General features: G+C 31.7%; 5 protein-coding genes across 7 annotated transcripts; 3 read left to right on the top strand and 2 right to left on the bottom strand.

The window, feature by feature from the left end:
* The first annotated feature begins 764 nt into the window (after positions 1-764).
* LOC123268261 (NF-kappa-B inhibitor cactus-like) lies at positions 765-2,790 on the top strand. Its single transcript, XM_044733204.1, has one exon. It carries the CDS (start codon positions 896-898, stop codon positions 1,406-1,408), a length of 513 nt encoding a protein of 170 aa, XP_044589139.1. The 5' UTR covers positions 765-895; the 3' UTR covers positions 1,409-2,790.
* On the bottom strand, positions 2,356-12,333 carry LOC123268260 (deubiquitinase DESI2). 3 transcript variants are annotated; one of them, XM_044733203.1, is made up of 7 exons: positions 11,939-12,333; positions 11,595-11,766; positions 11,162-11,349; positions 11,016-11,088; positions 10,846-10,939; positions 10,488-10,629; positions 2,356-2,796 (listed from the first exon to the last, which is right to left on the bottom strand). In XM_044733203.1, exons 3-7 carry the CDS (start codon positions 11,282-11,284, stop codon positions 2,731-2,733), a joined length of 498 nt encoding a protein of 165 aa, XP_044589138.1. In that variant the 5' UTR covers positions 11,285-11,349; positions 11,595-11,766; positions 11,939-12,333; the 3' UTR covers positions 2,356-2,730. The 3 variants fall into 3 exon arrangements, with proteins under 3 accessions (XP_044589138.1, XP_044589136.1, XP_044589137.1); XM_044733201.1 differs by lacking the exon at positions 2,356-2,796 and adding an exon at positions 10,005-10,409; XM_044733202.1 differs by lacking the exon at positions 2,356-2,796 and adding an exon at positions 10,005-10,409 and having other exon boundaries at positions 11,162-11,271.
* Positions 5,045-7,386, top strand: LOC123268263 (NF-kappa-B inhibitor cactus-like). Its single transcript, XM_044733205.1, has one exon. The coding sequence runs from the start codon at positions 5,436-5,438 to the stop codon at positions 5,898-5,900; it is 465 nt and encodes a 154-aa protein (XP_044589140.1). The 5' UTR covers positions 5,045-5,435; the 3' UTR covers positions 5,901-7,386.
* LOC123268264 lies at positions 6,267-7,272 on the bottom strand. The gene is made up of 3 exons (XM_044733206.1): positions 6,978-7,272; positions 6,678-6,860; positions 6,267-6,590 (listed from the first exon to the last, which is right to left on the bottom strand). The coding sequence occupies exons 2-3, from the start codon at positions 6,840-6,842 to the stop codon at positions 6,318-6,320; spliced, it is 438 nt and encodes a 145-aa protein (XP_044589141.1). The 5' UTR covers positions 6,843-6,860; positions 6,978-7,272; the 3' UTR covers positions 6,267-6,317.
* A 6-nt stretch (positions 12,334-12,339) lies between the features above and the next one.
* On the top strand, positions 12,340-16,651 carry LOC123268259 (transmembrane channel-like protein 7). Its single transcript, XM_044733200.1, has 4 exons — positions 12,340-12,428; positions 12,559-13,116; positions 13,197-13,447; positions 13,650-16,651. The coding sequence occupies exons 2-4, from the start codon at positions 12,942-12,944 to the stop codon at positions 15,561-15,563; spliced, it is 2,340 nt and encodes a 779-aa protein (XP_044589135.1). The 5' UTR covers positions 12,340-12,428; positions 12,559-12,941; the 3' UTR covers positions 15,564-16,651.
* Positions 16,652-16,762: the final 111 nt, after the last annotated feature.

The following is a 16,762-nucleotide window of genomic DNA, read 5'->3' as shown; positions in this document are numbered from 1 at the left end:
AAACTGGGTTTTGTGGGATGTTTAAAATTCCCGATAAGAGCGATACGATGAAGCGGACAAACAGACTGAATTTTAACCAATAACCTTTTATCGCGATTGGAATGACCTATTGTGCATTGAGAGACAGTTTTATTAAGAGCGGTTTATAGATGATTTTCAAACGTGTTTTTTTCATGTATGTGATAAAATTTCGAAAAAAAAAACGCTTCGCTCTTCGATAGATAATTAAATTTTGGAAAATTTTCATTTATTTATGCATAAAATGCGTTTTAAGATTCCATTTGTTGTACAAGTATGACAGAGATACTTTCGTTTGTCCAATAGAGGGCGAGAGAGAGAAAAAATGTAAACCCTTTTTAAATACTAATAAACGCTTATTTGTATTTAGTAAAACACGTAAGGCTAACTAAAAGCAGGTTATAAATATACACATATATACATTGAATTACTTAAAGAAATTTTAATTTTTATTTGCGTTGAAAAATTGGCCACAATGCATCTAAATCCCTTTCTTTTGATAAAACATCTATTGGTTAATAGACACTCTTCACTGTTTAATAATTATTTTTTATTATTAATTTTTATTCACTATTAATAAACAATAACTCCGAATTTTACGCCTTGACTTCAGCATTAAAGATGGCTACCGTTAAAGCGAGACTGGCGGTGGTTTTAATAAATACATATTAGTATCTAATAAAATTTTATTACATACTAATAAAATTTTATTCACTGCAAAACAAATTATATTTATATGTAATTAATATTTTAAATTGAGAAGTAGTACTAACTCATAATTAAGAACACATTGATATCGTTGCATCAAGGTCGCAATGTCAGTTACGTAACGAAATTCAACGAAGTCGGTACTGAGCAGTCGAGTGATAAAACGGAGATGGAATATAAGAATTTTCTTGAAATGGTGAGTGAGACGAGCTGCTCGGGCGAAAACTACTTTCACGAAGCATGTAAACTTCGCTCATTGGATCTTCTTAAAAGGGCGGAAAAGTGGATGGATCAACCAATGGTTTCGCTGTTGACTGAAAGAAACTACAACGGTGAGCAATGCACTCATTTAATCGCCAAGTACAAAGATTCTGAAGCAAAGGAGATGATGTGGTACGTCTTGAAATTTGGGGCGGATATAAACGGCCAGGAATCGCTCAGTGGTTTCACTCCTCTGCACTTGTGTGTTTGGGAAAGGAATTACCAGCTCGCTGAATGGCTGTGTAAGAGACCAGACATCAATCTGGAGGCTATCAACTACGCCGGGCAGACTGCCTATCAACTTGCCATAGAACGAGACGACACTCAATTACAGCAGATGCTGAAAGCAGCCGGAGCTGAGTGCAAAGTTCCAAGTGATTTAAAAAGCTGTGTGGAACAGCTAAGTCTTCAAATATTGTAACCAACAGTTTATGTTTAGAAATCATAAGTTAATTTAGGTAGCTAGTTTTGTTTTAATATTTTACTATTGTTTTTTTGTGTTTGTTAAATTTTAAAGTTGGGATTAATTGTATTTTTAAATATCTTAAAGTAGACGTAAGTAGTTTTAAGCCCTTTTGTGGCAATCAAAAGCAACACCCTACCTCATTAAAATAATTAAATTAATCAACGATGGTAGCTCAAATATTGTTGTTAAAAAATAAAACAAATGATAAGCGGCAGGATGGCCGAGCGGGCTAAGTCATAATCCCGTTAGTTCGCTCGCACATCATGCCGTGAGGCGAGGGTTCGAGCCGCGACGGTTGTTCGAATAGTTCCAACACCAACCGTCGAGGGCCGCTCCGGTAGCCGAACTGTACTGGCATGGGTTTTCTCTGTGGTTTCCCCATCGCCACTATTCCAACAACCGATAGAAAGGGGGTGAAGAATAGGGTAAATACAGTACAGAAAGCACAAGTCGGTCCACAGCCGCAGTAATAATAATAAAGAGTTGAGTATATAAATGTGCGAAAAAATAAGGTTGATTATGTAGTGAAAATACAGGAGCGAAATGCGACAGCTACCATCTACCCAGCCTTGTAAAAATCAAGAACGGTATACAAGTAAAAATCGAAATAATAATAGATAAAACAAATGTTTTTTATTGTAATATATTTAATAATTAAACGTATAAAACTTAGTACGAATTTTATTTTTTAGACTGATAAACTTAGTTCTTTTAAACCGTGGCCGTATCTCAAAAGGACAGCCTTCTATACACCTTCCACGCAGCAGTTTTCTTTTACCAGATACTCTTGGCTGGAGCTCTAAACTAGGCTTGAACAGCAAATCTATCTCTAAATAATCTTCTTGTTTGAGCAGGTTGAATAATTGACGGTCTCTCCGGTGAAAATGTCGGTAATAAGCATCAAAAAGAAGATAGCTCGTACAGTCGGGACAGCGGTCTATCACCAACCAGAAGCTTTCCTCATCCATAGACAGGAAATACTGCAACGAAGATAGTCAATTTAAATAAGATAGGAATACATCGGTCACATATAAAGACAGCTATGCTGTTTTTACAGACATACCTCTAAAACAGAAATAGGTTTTCCTTCCTTTGTAGGTGTTTTAGTTGGCACGGTCCTCAAGAGCCAGACCGTTCTATTTACACAATTATTGGGATACATAGCAAAGAACGGATCATTCGGTTTTATCCAGTTAGGTCGCTCATCACGGTAAAACGTCATGTTTGTTTTTCCGTAAGTCTGAAATAAATAGTCACAATTAGGAGGTAACATACACCTAAGAGGCTAACACTTGTTTAATCTGCTTTGATGAATCATTAACACAGGACTTACCGCACAAAATCTTGTAACTCGTTGAACTTCCTCGAGGAAATGAACGTTTCTGTTCTATTGTTTCAATAAATATAACATCATTGGCATGTATACATGTAATTTATTTAACATGAAACTTCAGGCCTTCATCAGAGCAAATCAACGAACAATTTAATTAATTGGTGTGACGGACCACTGAAATGAACTCTCACTCAAATATATACCGTATGTACTCGCAGTAAGGTTTGTTTTTCACTGAAGAGTTGGCGTTCATTAGAATTTCGGTATCGGCGCTAATAATACTGTATAGTCTAGACCGTTGATAGTAATCGTAGTTAACTAGACTTTCGACTAATTCTATTCTCTTTATCATGGTCCGTTTTCAAATGCTTAATTGGTATCAAACGAGATTAAAAATGCCAGTCATGGAAACTGCATAAATGCAACACGAAACCAATTTGAAAGACAATTTTTTCCGCTGAATTTTATTATTTTCGATTACTACAAAATGTTTAGAGATTTGCGAAAAGATAGTTGATAGTTTTTAGTTTTGATATGCGTATATCCTATTGTAAGGCTGACATACAAATCAGTACGGTTTTAATCTATGAAGACAGATGTTTTCTTCAAAATTTTACAAGTGATTAGTCAATAAAATAATAGTTAAAAAAATACATTTTATAATTTTATTAATTGTTTAATTATATTAGTAGAAGATTTGGGAGGAGTATATATATATATATATATATATATATATTAGGGTGGGTCAAAAAAATCGATTATTTTTTTTTTAACTTCTAACATTGAAAAGTTGGTTCTCAGGCACTTCTAGAAAATTATCACCAAATGTGAGCTCTTAATATTGATAGGAAGCTTATCCGCATCACAGTTTTATATTTTTTGTTAGTCTCTTATAAAAAAGATCATATCTCACTATTGGTCAATTTTTTAATCTAATCTTTATAGAGGTCGGGCGGGTAAGACGGAGAGGGCGGGTAAAATGAATAATTGTTTTAAATCGGTGGTCAGTCGATAGAAAAATTTTACACTGCAATATATCAATCTATTATGTAACTACACTTACCGTTATCGATAAAGCATGGGTTTTTCATATTTGTGAGATTTTTTTTTTTATAAATATTGAAATTTAGGAAAAAAATTAAAATTTTCATCCGTAAGTATACAGTGATTATTTTAATGTTGTTAAGGACGATGCAGATTTGATTTTTTCTTCATATTCGGCACGCGGGTGATATTTTTACGACGATTGTTTTAATTAAAATTATTTTGATGCCATTGAAATATGTTATTTTTATAATCGATTAAAATAATAAAATTTCAATAATTTCAATGAAATTTCAATATTCTTGGTTCAAAAGTTACGTTGAGACAAAACCAAATAAATTCAGATTCAAACGCAAAATCCTGTGAGTTTTGCGTTTGGAGATGGAGGTAATATTCACTGTGAAATTCCGGAATGTAAAAATTAAGCGATTATTCGTTGTTCGTTGTGTAAGGAGTCATTTTATTATTTTAATCGATTATAAAAATAACATATTTCAATGGCATCAAAATCGGAGCTGGAAACCTGGGAACCTTTCCTTGTAAGTAATAAAAACGGACGTATCATTCTCTTTGTCCAAAAGCTTCCTTACATTTATGAATAGGGGAAAAAATAGTTAAAAACTATCATTCTAGCAATATAAGCTAAAATTTTTATGAAAATATCTACAATTCATGAATTTAATGGATATATTTGAAAAAGTTATTAGAAAAATATTGAAATCAGAAAGCATTGGGGTTCGGTTACGAATATCTTTTAAACGGTTGCAGTAATCAATTTAACATATCAAACCTTTTTTGTAGAGCGTTAAATTTCCTACAAAATTATGGCATATTCATTTGACAACTATTATTTTCCAATGTGGTAGGAAATTTAAAAAAACAAATTTTTTTTTTATAAATTTTTTGAACTTTGACCTTGGATATCTTTGAAATGGTTAGTGTAATCGCTTTCATATATCAAATCTTTTTTGTAGATCATTAAATTTTCTACAAAAATATGTATAAAGATTTGATTAAAAAATTAATCAATAGTGAGATATGATCTTTTTTATAAGAGACTAACAAAAAATATAAAACTATGACGCGGATAAGCTTCCTATAAATATTAAGAGCTCAAATTTGGTGAGAATTTTCTAGAGGTGCCTGAGAACCAACTTTTCAATGTTAGAAGTTAAAAAAAAAATAATCGATTTTTTTGACCTACCCTAATATATATATATATATATATATATATACTCCTCCCATGTAGACTACTAATATAATGTACTATTTAAAAAAAAAAAAACATTTTTATTAAAAGTATATGACGACACTGAGAGTCAACCGTATTTTTGGGTGAAGTTCAAAAATTGCCTGACTTTTTTAACCTTAGAAGATAAGCGGGGAAACGCGCATGTTTACTCTAAATATTCCCGATAACAATAAAGCAAATAAAGTAGGGAAAACGGCCACTGGGTTTTACCAAAAATTTAATGTATTACTTATCGGCTGGTTCCCGATTAAGTACACGTATAAATATCGCTCTATCCTGCTTTAACTATCATTCCCAAAACCGATTTTCATGAAGTCAGTACTGAATACTCAATTGAAGAAAAAGTGATAAAGATGGAGTCTAACACGTTTCTTGAAATGCTGAGCGCCAGGAATTCTTCGGGTGGAAACTACTTCCACGAAGCATGTCAAGCTGGCTCATTAGCTCTTCTTATGAGGGCAAAAGTGTGGATAGATCAACCAATCCCATCGATCTTGATTACAAGAAACTACAATGGTGAGCAATGCTCCCATATCATCGTGAAGAACAAGAATATTTATGCACAAAAGATGATGGAGATCGTCTTGAAGCTCGGGGCTGACATAAACGGCCGGGAAAACCTCGGTGGTTTCACTCTTCTGCATTTGTGTGTCTGGGAAAGGAATTACGAGCTCGCCGAATGGCTGTGCAGGGCACCAGGCATCGATCTCGAGGCTACTAACTACGCCAGGCAGACTGTCTATCAACTTGCCTTAGAACGAGACGACAATCAAATGATGGAGATAATCAAAAGGGCCGGAACCAAGTGCGTATCTTAGAAATTGAGAAAACGTGATAAGTGATAAGGAACAATGTTGTGTGAAAAAGCTGAGCTCAAAGAGGCTATACTTAACAGTTTACATTTAGAAATCGTAAGTTAATCTAGGCAGCTAATTTTACGGTTGTGATCCATGCAAACGGTTGTTTCATTATTTGAATATTTGTTATGTTTTATTATTGCTTTTTTTATGTTTGTTAAAGATTAAAATTGTAACTTATTATCTTTTTTAATTTTTAAAAATAAGTGTCAGCACTTTTTTGCTCTCTAAAGGATCTCCATGACTTACCAAAGCAATTGGATTTTTCATAGATAATAGCTCGAATATTTTTAATGCGTACAGTGTTTTAAAAAAATAAAACAAATGTTCCTTTATCGTAATTAATTTAATACATATGTTGTAATATAACTGACTTATTTAATTCTTCACGACCTTGTTACCGTCGAACAAATTTATCATCCGCTTACAACGTAGCAGTTCTCTGCTACTAAAAAGTCCTGACTGGTTCTCCGAATTACACTCAAATAACATGTCTATATCTAAATCATTTTCTTGGACGGCCGCGTTGGCTGATTGAACATCTTTCCTCCGCCAGCGCCGCATATGCGCCTCAAAAATAATATAGGCCGTACAATCGGGACAGCGGTTTATCGCCGACCAGAAATTTTCCTCATTTATAGACAGGAAATACTGCAATGAAGATTGTTAACTTGAATTTAAAACGCAAAGGCCAGATTCTAAGATTTAAAGATAGTTATGTATCTAAAGAAGACATACCTTCAAAATAGTCATAGGATTTTCACTCTCTATGGGTTCTGCAATTGACAGATTCCTTAAGAGCCAGACTGCTATTGTTTTCTTTATGCAATTTTGGGGAAACATAGCATAGAAAGGATCATTCGGGCTTATTTCGGTAGGTCGCTTACCACTGTAAGATGCCATGTTTGTCTTAAATTAAGCCTGAAATAAATAGTTGCAATTAGTTGGGAGGTAACACATAACTAAGAAGTATAGAATTTTTTATTATAACTTAATAAAATATTGGCACAGTATTTAGAATTTGTTAGGGGTACTTACTTCACAAATACACTTTTACTCGTCTAGTTTTCACGGTGCAATGAGCGCTTCTGTTTATTTTCAAAATTGAAGACATTATTTGCATTTATGCACGCTATTATGTAAATATGGTTCTACAAAGACCACCTGAAAAACATGTGTATAAATAGTTCCATAAGTTTATGGAACAAATTAATTAAATGAATTGTCATTCAAATCTGTACCGTATGCACTGACAATAAGGATTATTTTTCACTAAAAATTACGGACTTAATTTTAATTGCAAAATAGCTAAAGGCGTCATACAACCTTAATCAACCGCTAAATTTGTATTATTGCGAAACCCAATAAGATAATTTTGAAGCGCATCGAACAGGGACCGATTTCAAAATTATTTACAAACAATTTTGTCCGCTAAATGTTTTTATTTTTGGCTATAAAAAAATTATTTTACATTTGAACGAAAATAGTTGGGCTTAAATTTGAAATTTCGACATGGAGATCTATACTAGTAAGCCCGCCATACAAATCAGTAGGATTTTGTACCAAGTCTAACTGTAAAGTACGGGAACTGGAAATTAAGGGACTTAGAAAAAAGGCGTCAGCGAAATCGTGAGAGAAAGCTGTTATTTTATAAAAATACCACAGAATTTATAGAGCAATCTCATTGGTTACAATAGTGATATCTATAAAGCATTAAAAGTGAATAAAATTCAAGTTCTATAGCTTTTCAAATTGTAAATAAATTTTTATATTGAAAAAAAATAAAATCAATTAATTTTATCAATTGTTTTATTATATTAGTAAGAGATATAGGGGGGGGGGGGGTATATATAATATTAAATATATATTATATATACTCCCCCCATATGGACTACTAAAATAATGTAACATTTTTAAAAAAATATTATTCAAAGTATGAGTTATAAATTGTCTAAATATAATTAATAACTTTGCCTTGAAAAAATCTTTTGTTCTATACATTTTATATATATATATATATATATATATATATATATATATATATATATATATATATATATATATATATATATATATATATATATATATTGTAGGTATCTATTATAATTCATGACAAATTATTTAATATCATTCATTATCAACAATAGTTATTAATCATAATGAAAGTCATTAATTGAAGGTTTATTACAAATGCGCTTTATATCAAATCTTGTTGCTTGCTTCTTTAAAAAAAAGCCTATTTAACAATCTATGCATTGATTATCAAAAGACGTTATTTATAGAATAACTAGATAGGTAATAAGTACCCAACACTATAGTAGTGATATAATTTATTCATAAAGAAACCGTACAGTAGAAGCTCACATATCCGAATCAATTATCTATTATCTTAAAGTAATTTTCAAACGAAATAATTTAAAGAATTCTTTATAATTTAGTTGAAATATTATCTAGAGCCGATTCGGATAATTGATATTCTTTGTTAATATTATTTATAGGCAGGAAAAAAAATAAACCTTGGTATTTTTGAATGTTTTATTTTATTACATACTGGCAGTCTTCATACTCCCATATTTTAAAAACTCAAATGATTATAGATTAATTACTACACTGAAAGTTTTTACTGTCATGAACATTAATACTTAATTTATACAATTAATATTAATTTCATCGATAAGTAAATTATTAATATAATTTATTTTGTTTTTATAAATAATTACAATTATCGATTTATTTAACTTTTTAAATCAATTAAACACAATTGATTTATATCCTTTTCTATAAATGTATAATTGTATAAATTTATTATTGAAGTAATTTAAAAACTTCCTTAATTCATTTATATATAATGATTAATGATACATTACTAATATGTATCGAACTACAGTGAGAAAATTTTTGAAAATTAATCAATGTTTAATAATTATAATGTGCGTTATAATATACAATTAATTGAGATATGTGAAAAATAAACAACGTAGTTTGTTTCTTTTGCATCGAGTGTATAAATTAATATATAATTGACAGTACTAGATGCGTATTAAAAAAAATAATTAAAAAAAAAAAAAAATACTAGTTAAAAATTTATGGCGATTGTTACTATTAATTAGTTTTATTATTATTATAATTATTAATATTATTATTTATTAGTATTAATATTAAAAAATGTCTACACAACATGCAATCTTCATCTTCATTCATCACTTCTTATTCGGTAGTAATTTTACTAAATTTTTTTCTCCATTTTTCTCTGTAACAAGTAACATCATATGTACGCCAGACAACGATTTATTTATATGAATAATCATTTAATCTCATATTTTTCTATACAATCGCTGTATTCAACGTATTGAAATTTTAATTAACAGGACTGAGTGATTGAGACTCAAGTTAAATGCATTGAGATTTTAAAAATTAAAAAAATACCTGCGGAAATAAAAAAATATAATTAAAAAATTAATATAGAGTATCGTGCAAACAAATGTTATGTAATTAATTAATTAAAAAAAAAAGTAAAGTTAGTTCGTGTCTTACTGACGTTTGGATGCCCATCACAGAAACGTTCTAAGTCGCAACTGACATATTTGTTTAAAGTATTGGACGCGTGAATTCCTTTAATTCACTAGTAATTATTATGAAAGCTATTTCTTCACAATAATTAATATTAATCGGTTATTATTATTAATACAAATTTACCTTAAAGCATGAGCTACAGTATGTACTTATTATTTTAATTTATTTATTTATTAAAAACAAGAAAAAATTTTATTGTTATTTTTTATTATTATTAATTAATATGTACTCATTCATAACCAGGAAGCGAAATATCTCCATGTAGATAAATTTTCTGTCTCAATATTATCCAAAAAAGTTTCCATTTCTCAGTCTCCTAATCACTTTGATTTGTAGGCATGTTTTTTATTCATTATCATTATCATTTAAATTATTATTATTATTTCGTTAATCAACTATTAAACTTCGACTGTTTAACAAGTAATTATCGCTTATGTTTACGCTGCTGATTTTACAAATACAACGTTGCAAGGAAGGCATTATTTTTTATTAATTATTATTATTATTTTAGTTTCGTTACTTTGCTTACTCGTTAAAAAAACCTTTGCTATCCGAACGTCAGGTCCGTTACAATGATGGCCAGTGCACCTCGAATTAGTCCAGGAGATACGCTACTTAGCTTGTATTGTGCTTTGTTGTTGGTGTTACAATTATCTAAAACGTATGGCTCTTGCGACATTTCAAAATGTTACACTCGCTATCATCATCAGAAGCTAAATGTTACAATGAAGTTTCCGAGTGCTGTGTACTGTCGCGGTGGTTTACGTGGCTGAGTGAGTGAGTGAGAGCGTCTGGGGTGAGCCACTCTTTTGGCAAACAGCGCTGGAGGAATGGGACACATGAACTGAAGTATGCCAGTCGGTTCACCCATCCTGGAATTTCTTGGCCGCATAAAATCTAAAATTCATAGTCAATTATTAATAATTAACTAACTATTTAACCATATAATAAATCAATAAATTAATAATTAAATACTTGTGTCAATTGTCCGCTGAAATGGTTACAATTTTTGTTCATCAAGTGATAACGATCACCACGAAAATCTTTTCCAAGCTCAGCGACAATTCTGGCTACATCTTCTTCCGTAAAATCGGTGTAGCCAATATGAACAGATTGTCTAAAATTAATAAATCAAAATTAAATTTTTTTTTTTAATAAAAATAAATTTGATTTTTTTTTATTTTAAAAAGTTAAAAAAAAATTTTTTTTTATTTTTTTTCATTTAAAAAAATTTTTTTTTCAATTTTTTAAATAAAAATAAATTTATTTTTTAAATAAGAATAAATTTAATTATTCAAAAATTTAAGTGCTAAAAATATTAAATTAAACAAACCGAAATCTAAATTGCTCTCCAAGTTCATCAGCGTCACGTGGTGCTATTTCAAAAATACCAGATATTGGGAGCGAGTGTCCACCATAAGCATATTCTAATAATAAATAATTATAATAATAATAATAATATAAATTTATTATTTAAAATAATTCTAGAGTAAAAATACATACCAACACCATAAATTTCAACACCTGAATGGAAGACTCCTAAGCCGATAGGTGTTGTGTACTCATTCATCCAATACTGATGAAATAAAAAATTTAATTTATTGAAATCAACTAAAAAAAAATAAAATAATTATATTAGTGAAGCTTACCATATCGTAAACATTGAGAATAATTGGTTCTCTAGCCATTTTGGGAATAAGTTCCTCACTATCTTGTGGGTAGCCGAGACAGCTTGGGAATGAGAGGTTGCAGCTAAAACCTGACGGAAACATCACAGTGATACAAGAGTTATCTTGCACACTTGTCGTGTACCACTATATTTTTAAATCCAGAGCACCTAATAAGCAATAATACCGCTAAATAATTACACTACCTAAATTAATAAGCGTTAGCGTAATTAATATTTGTCACCAGCAATCGAGCTAGCGTCTTAGACTACAAACAAAAATGAGTAAACAAAAAATTCAAACGTCCGTCTACTCAAGCATCGGCAACTTAATTAATTAATTCATTACTGCTGTATTATTGATAATTAATATTATAAATTATCAGTAGCATTTAATGTTGCTAAAAGTGTGTTACCTTATGCCCAACGTGCGAGTAAAAACAATTTCAACAGCTCTGTTCACTTTCGACAGTCAATTTTCTAAAGCTAATTAACAAAGAGGACAACTTTAGACCAGGAAATGAATAAAAATCATTAATCTCCATGAAACAACCGTCAAGAGTGCTCGATATCAATAGAAGAAGTAACCTACAAACACAAATACAGCTATATATATTATGCTTATAAACATATATACATTATTTATTCCTAAAAATAATTATAAGGTTTAAATTGCTCGATAAAAAAAAAAAAAAAAAAAAAAATATATATAATAATTCAATAAAAATCTAAATAAAAATAAATAGCTTGTATTACTTACCAGTCAATTCATCAAGCTTTGATTTATTTATCCTCCTGATTAATTAAGTTACTAAAAAAAGTAATGTGTCAATATTCCGCATAAGGAGTCAGCGTTTTGTCCACTATTTTATCTCTATTAACAAAATTTTCGATTCACTGGCGTTGCTAAAAGGCTTATTGATAATTATTGCTATTTGTTTGCTTGTTAATTATTATTTTTACCGTAAATAGTAAATATAATCGTTCATTTATTTACTGTACACAACCGAGTTATAGACAACCAGAGATTTATAGTAAATCTAAGGGGTGTTTCCATGCAAGCTGAATCAGCTGGACTGTGTGTATGCGTGTGTAAATGTTTGGTGTGTGTAGGAATATGCTGTGTGTGTGTGTGTGTGTGTGTGTGTGTGTGTGTGCGGGTGTGTAGGTGGTGTTGGTGATGCTCCGAAACTCGGTGTGTCATTGGTTTCTGATGGTGACGTACGTGTACATCAAATGGCGGTTTAATTGTATGTATTTACTTATTATTTAATGTATAAACAATATTGTTTAACAAGTGTGTATGTTATTATGATGGATGAATGTTAAATGTAATATATTAAAGATAATCTGTTTTATTTTATTATTATTAATGCGTAGGATGGATAAAATGTAACGGAGAATTGGAGAAATGTATGTGTCCAGGCAGTACTTGGCAACCAGACGTCCGCCATCACAGTGTCATTTTTTTCATTGTTGTTAATAAATTATTTGTGAAAAATAGCTGCTAGCTCATGACGTTTATCGGTAACAATTAATCTCAAGAGTCCTATTGTGTGCTGTAAAATGACAAGTATTTCTGGGTACGCAAGTGATAACGAAATGTTATCGGGGCTTACTCAAAAATTAACGATCAAGGTTGATAAATCCAATAATTATTGACAAGTTTCTCCACAACTGATGCTCATTTCAAACACAGGCAACTTTCCGAATTAATTTAATTAATTAATTAAAGTAAAAGTCTTGTAAATTATTTTTTAAAAATGTCGGGAGGCGAAAGAAAAAAGCGCGGCGGTGACAAAGGACAAGGCTGGGAGGAAGCTGGGGCTGAATTTTATCAAGAACGTTATCCAGCTGCTATTGAGAATGACTTACAGCAAGCACTACGTGATCCTTCGCACATCGCGACTCTGTTGCCGAGTAAAAAGTCACGCGTTGGTAAGAATTTAATTATCTTTATTTGTTTGCTTGTTAATATAATTTAATATTGTCGTAATAAAATGAAATTTATTTTAAAGCGACCGCTAAACGGATAAGAAACGAACCGAAAACAACAATGAGAAGACGCACCAGCACTCGGTCCCGGTGTGCGACAAGCACCGCCAGACGAATGTCAACAAATGCACCGAATATTGATACTGCTGTTTCAATGCTGCCAGATTTATCTGAAAATTTATCGAATGAAGAACGCACTTGGGAGGAAATAATGCAGATAAAGGCAATGCCCGTTTGTATGGCGCAAAAGATACAATTGAAAAGACAACTACAGGTAATAGTTTTGTTACAACACTCACACATTGTCCACTTGGTCCGTCCAACTAAAACAATCGACTCTAGTACCAACACATCCGATAAATGTACATACTGTCCACTGTCCCCATAAAAGCTATTCTACACTTTGTTAATCAATACTTTCAATACTATTGCTATTTTTTATTCTTTTTACGCTAAAAACTTTTATAATATTGCAGAATGCGACAAAGTTAAGACTCCAGGGCTTCGAGCAGCTCAAATGGCAACGCAGAAAAGCCTGGCAGCAGTTTAAATCCCGTATGAAAGAAACTTACGCTAAAATGGAGCTGTGGAGCACGAGTTTCAAAAAAATAGGCGGTAACTTTGGGATGGGAATCGTCGCATACTTTTTATTCATAAAATGGCTCATGTTTCTCAACATTACACTGTTTATTGTGATATTTGCGTTCATAATACTGCCGACAATAGTGTTGGTTGAGGAGCTGGAGCCTTGCACGGGGAACAGCTCCTCCAGTGTGTCTTGTTCGTCGGAGGCTTACTGGAATTCCTCAGAGTCTGGGAATACATTCGTCGATATAATGCAGGCTCGGGGAATATTGGAGCGCACATTACTGTTCTACGGAGCGTACACTAATCAGATTTACGGGAAAAACGGGAACGGCACTTACTACGATCTGCCTCTGGCTTACATTTGCACGATAATTGCCGTGACTCTTATTAGTTTGATTGCAATAATTCGATCGGCGGCTAAAGGCTTCAAGGAGCGAGTCGTCGAGGGTGAGGGACAATTTTATCAGTACTGCAATTTAATATTCGGCGGATGGGATTTTTGTATTCAGAATGAAAAAGCCGCGGGGATTAAACACAAAGCGCTTTACAATGAAATCAAGGCTTTTTTGGAAGCAGAGAGACTTGAGGAGGAGCGGCAAAATCGTACGCGCGAGGAGAGAATAAAATTATTTTTCGTCCGTCTGATTGTTAATTTGCTGGTTATTCTAGTACTGAGTGCTTGTGGAGTTTTCATATACTTTATAATAGAATTGTCGTTTGACAAAGTAGAAGACCCGAGTTTCTTGCAAGCCGAAAGCTCCTCTTACATATCCATTGAACGTCTTGTCCAAATAGCCTACGAGTTTTTGCCCTACGTCTGTATCGTCGGATTAAATATAGTGGTACCTTTTCTGTTCCGCTATTTGGTAGCTCTAGAGCACTACAACCCGCTCTTTGTCGTCAGATTAACATTATTTCGAATCGTCTTCCTGCGTCTAGCCTCGTTAGCGGTATTGCTGACGAGTTTTTATAAAAAAATCTCAACTCCCGAAGAGGACGATGAGCAGCCGCGACACGTGAGCAACGCAAATCATCGCCGTCCTCAGTGCTGGGAAACATTCGTCGGACAACAATTTTTTAAACTTTATCTTACCGATTTTTTTACACAATTTTTGGTGACATTTTTTATAAATTTTCCTCGTTCGCTGATCGCCCGACACAGTGAGAATAAATTCATCCGGTTCATCGGCGAACAGGAATTTGATCTGCCAAGACACATTTTAGACATTGTTTACTCCCAAACAATTTGTTGGATCGGTATGTTTTTTGTACCAATACTGCCACTGATCTCGACAATCGGCTGCTTCTTTTTGTTTTACATTAAAAAGTTTTCGTGTCTGATTAACAGCACGCCCTCGAGTCAAGTTTACCGAGCTAGTCGCTCAAATTCGCTGTTTATGTTCGTGCTGTTGGTGTCTTTTATTCTGGCGATAAGTCCAGTGGCCTACTCAATTGCCGAAATAGAACCATCAAAGTCCTGTGGTCCATTCCGAGGCCTTCACACTGTCTGGGAATTGATCATACAGACTTTCTTACGCTTCCCCGAGTGGATACGCAGAACTCTATTTTTTCTCGGGACTGCCGGGTTCGGAATACCTGCTTTTATCGCTCTTTCATTACTCCTGTACTATTATCACGCGGTTTCCGACGCGAACAAACACATGGTCGTGGTCCTCAAGAACCAACTGGTGCTCGAGGGACACGACAAACAATTTTTACTTAACCGTCTCAGTGCTTTCATTAAACAGCAGCAAGAGCAATCCAAATATCAAGAGCAAGCTATTGATATGAATAATTTTTAGTTGGTTGTTTTGAATAATTGTTTTAGTTTTTTGTAGCTACTTTTTAGCCTATCTAGAGCATAGAGCTATGTGAAAATGGTCAATGTTTATGTAATGTGAATTTCCGGACGTACAGTGTAAAAATTACGCACTAACTTAGAGGAAAGAGTAATCAGTAGTACACATTATAAAAACATTCTAAATTCTCGACGTGATAAAAATTATACAAACCTATTTTCACACTAGATTTTATTTAATTATTACTATTCAATGTAAATATTTATTTATTTGCCAGTCAGGCTTTGAGATAAGCGTTTTAAGGCACTCACTACGTCTAGTCGAATTTATTATAATAATAATGATAATTATTATTATTATTATAATGAGTAAGAAGGTAGCATTTAGATGAAATCTCATGCTTTGTATGTTCTGATAAAATATTTAAGGTAGTTGAGGTACTTATAGTTAATTCAAAATTATTAGATTATTTATTATTTATCAATGGATTAATTAATGAAACAGACTGAACCTCAACTATCTTAATGACTGATATTTAATCACTATTTATTAAAAAAAAAAAAAAAAAAAAAAAAAAAAAAAAAAAAAGATTAATTATTGGAAAAAGCGAATGATGAAGAAAAATAGTATTTTATCAATACACGTTATTATTGCGCACATTTAAAGATTTTATTGGATAAAGAAGTAGTGCAATATATAATTATTATTTTTGTAGTTTAGATTCTTTTTATGCAACTGCATTTATATTTATATCGAATATCTATCGAAGTAAGTGATATTTGGAAATAATAAACGGCTACTCTGTTATTACGATACTGACTAAAAATAAACTTTTGTACAAATTTTATAAACTTATATACGGCAGCTTATATAACGAGTCCAGTATAAATAATTATTATTATAAATTACATTTTTTAAAATTCAATTTGTAGATATTAACAGTATGTAAATTAATAATTTAATTATTTTTTTGGTAAAGTCATATGAGTAACAGAGAAATAAATTCACTATTCAATACCAATAGACTTAAAAAAAAAAAAAAAAAAAAAAAAAACAAATAAATAAAATAGCTTGTGACCAATTTCTGTTGGATAAATAAATTATTTGTAATAGTATTATTAAGACCAATGCCATCCCGTGATACTTGTAATAAAAAAAATTTTTTTTTGGACAAGATCATGTATCAGTAATTATTCATGTAG

The sequence above is a fragment of the Cotesia glomerata genome, linkage group LG7, assembly GCF_020080835.1.
Source record: "Cotesia glomerata isolate CgM1 linkage group LG7, MPM_Cglom_v2.3, whole genome shotgun sequence".
Taxonomy (NCBI): domain Eukaryota; kingdom Metazoa; phylum Arthropoda; class Insecta; order Hymenoptera; family Braconidae; genus Cotesia; species Cotesia glomerata.
This window is presented reverse-complemented; position numbering and strand designations above follow the sequence as displayed.

What these genes read in the sequence shown, in the direction of transcription:
- LOC123268264 (XM_044733206.1), bottom strand. Translation starts at nt 6,842, where the DNA reads ATGGCATCTTACAGTGGTAAGCGACCTACCGAAATAAGCCCGAATGAT. An exon ending in ATCCTATGACTATTTTGAAG is followed by an intron (nt 6,591 to 6,677) that starts GTATGTCTTCTT and finishes TCTTCATTGCAG; the next exon opens with TATTTCCTGTCTATAAATGA.
- LOC123268260 (XM_044733201.1), bottom strand. Translation starts at nt 11,284, where the DNA reads ATGTTTCCGTCAGGTTTTAGCTGCAACCTCTCATTCCCAAGCTGTCTC. An exon ending in TTCTCAATGTTTACGATATG is followed by an intron (nt 11,089 to 11,161) that starts GTAAGCTTCACT and finishes TTATTTCATCAG; the next exon opens with TATTGGATGAATGAGTACAC. An exon ending in GGAGAGCAATTTAGATTTCG is followed by an intron (nt 10,630 to 10,845) that starts GTTTGTTTAATT and finishes TATTAATTTTAG; the next exon opens with ACAATCTGTTCATATTGGCT.
- LOC123268263 (XM_044733205.1), top strand. Translation starts at nt 5,436, where the DNA reads ATGGAGTCTAACACGTTTCTTGAAATGCTGAGCGCCAGGAATTCTTCG.
- LOC123268261 (XM_044733204.1), top strand. Translation starts at nt 896, where the DNA reads ATGGAATATAAGAATTTTCTTGAAATGGTGAGTGAGACGAGCTGCTCG.
- LOC123268259 (XM_044733200.1), top strand. Translation starts at nt 12,942, where the DNA reads ATGTCGGGAGGCGAAAGAAAAAAGCGCGGCGGTGACAAAGGACAAGGC. An exon ending in GAGTAAAAAGTCACGCGTTG is followed by an intron (nt 13,117 to 13,196) that starts GTAAGAATTTAA and finishes TTTATTTTAAAG; the next exon opens with CGACCGCTAAACGGATAAGA. An exon ending in AATTGAAAAGACAACTACAG is followed by an intron (nt 13,448 to 13,649) that starts GTAATAGTTTTG and finishes ATAATATTGCAG; the next exon opens with AATGCGACAAAGTTAAGACT.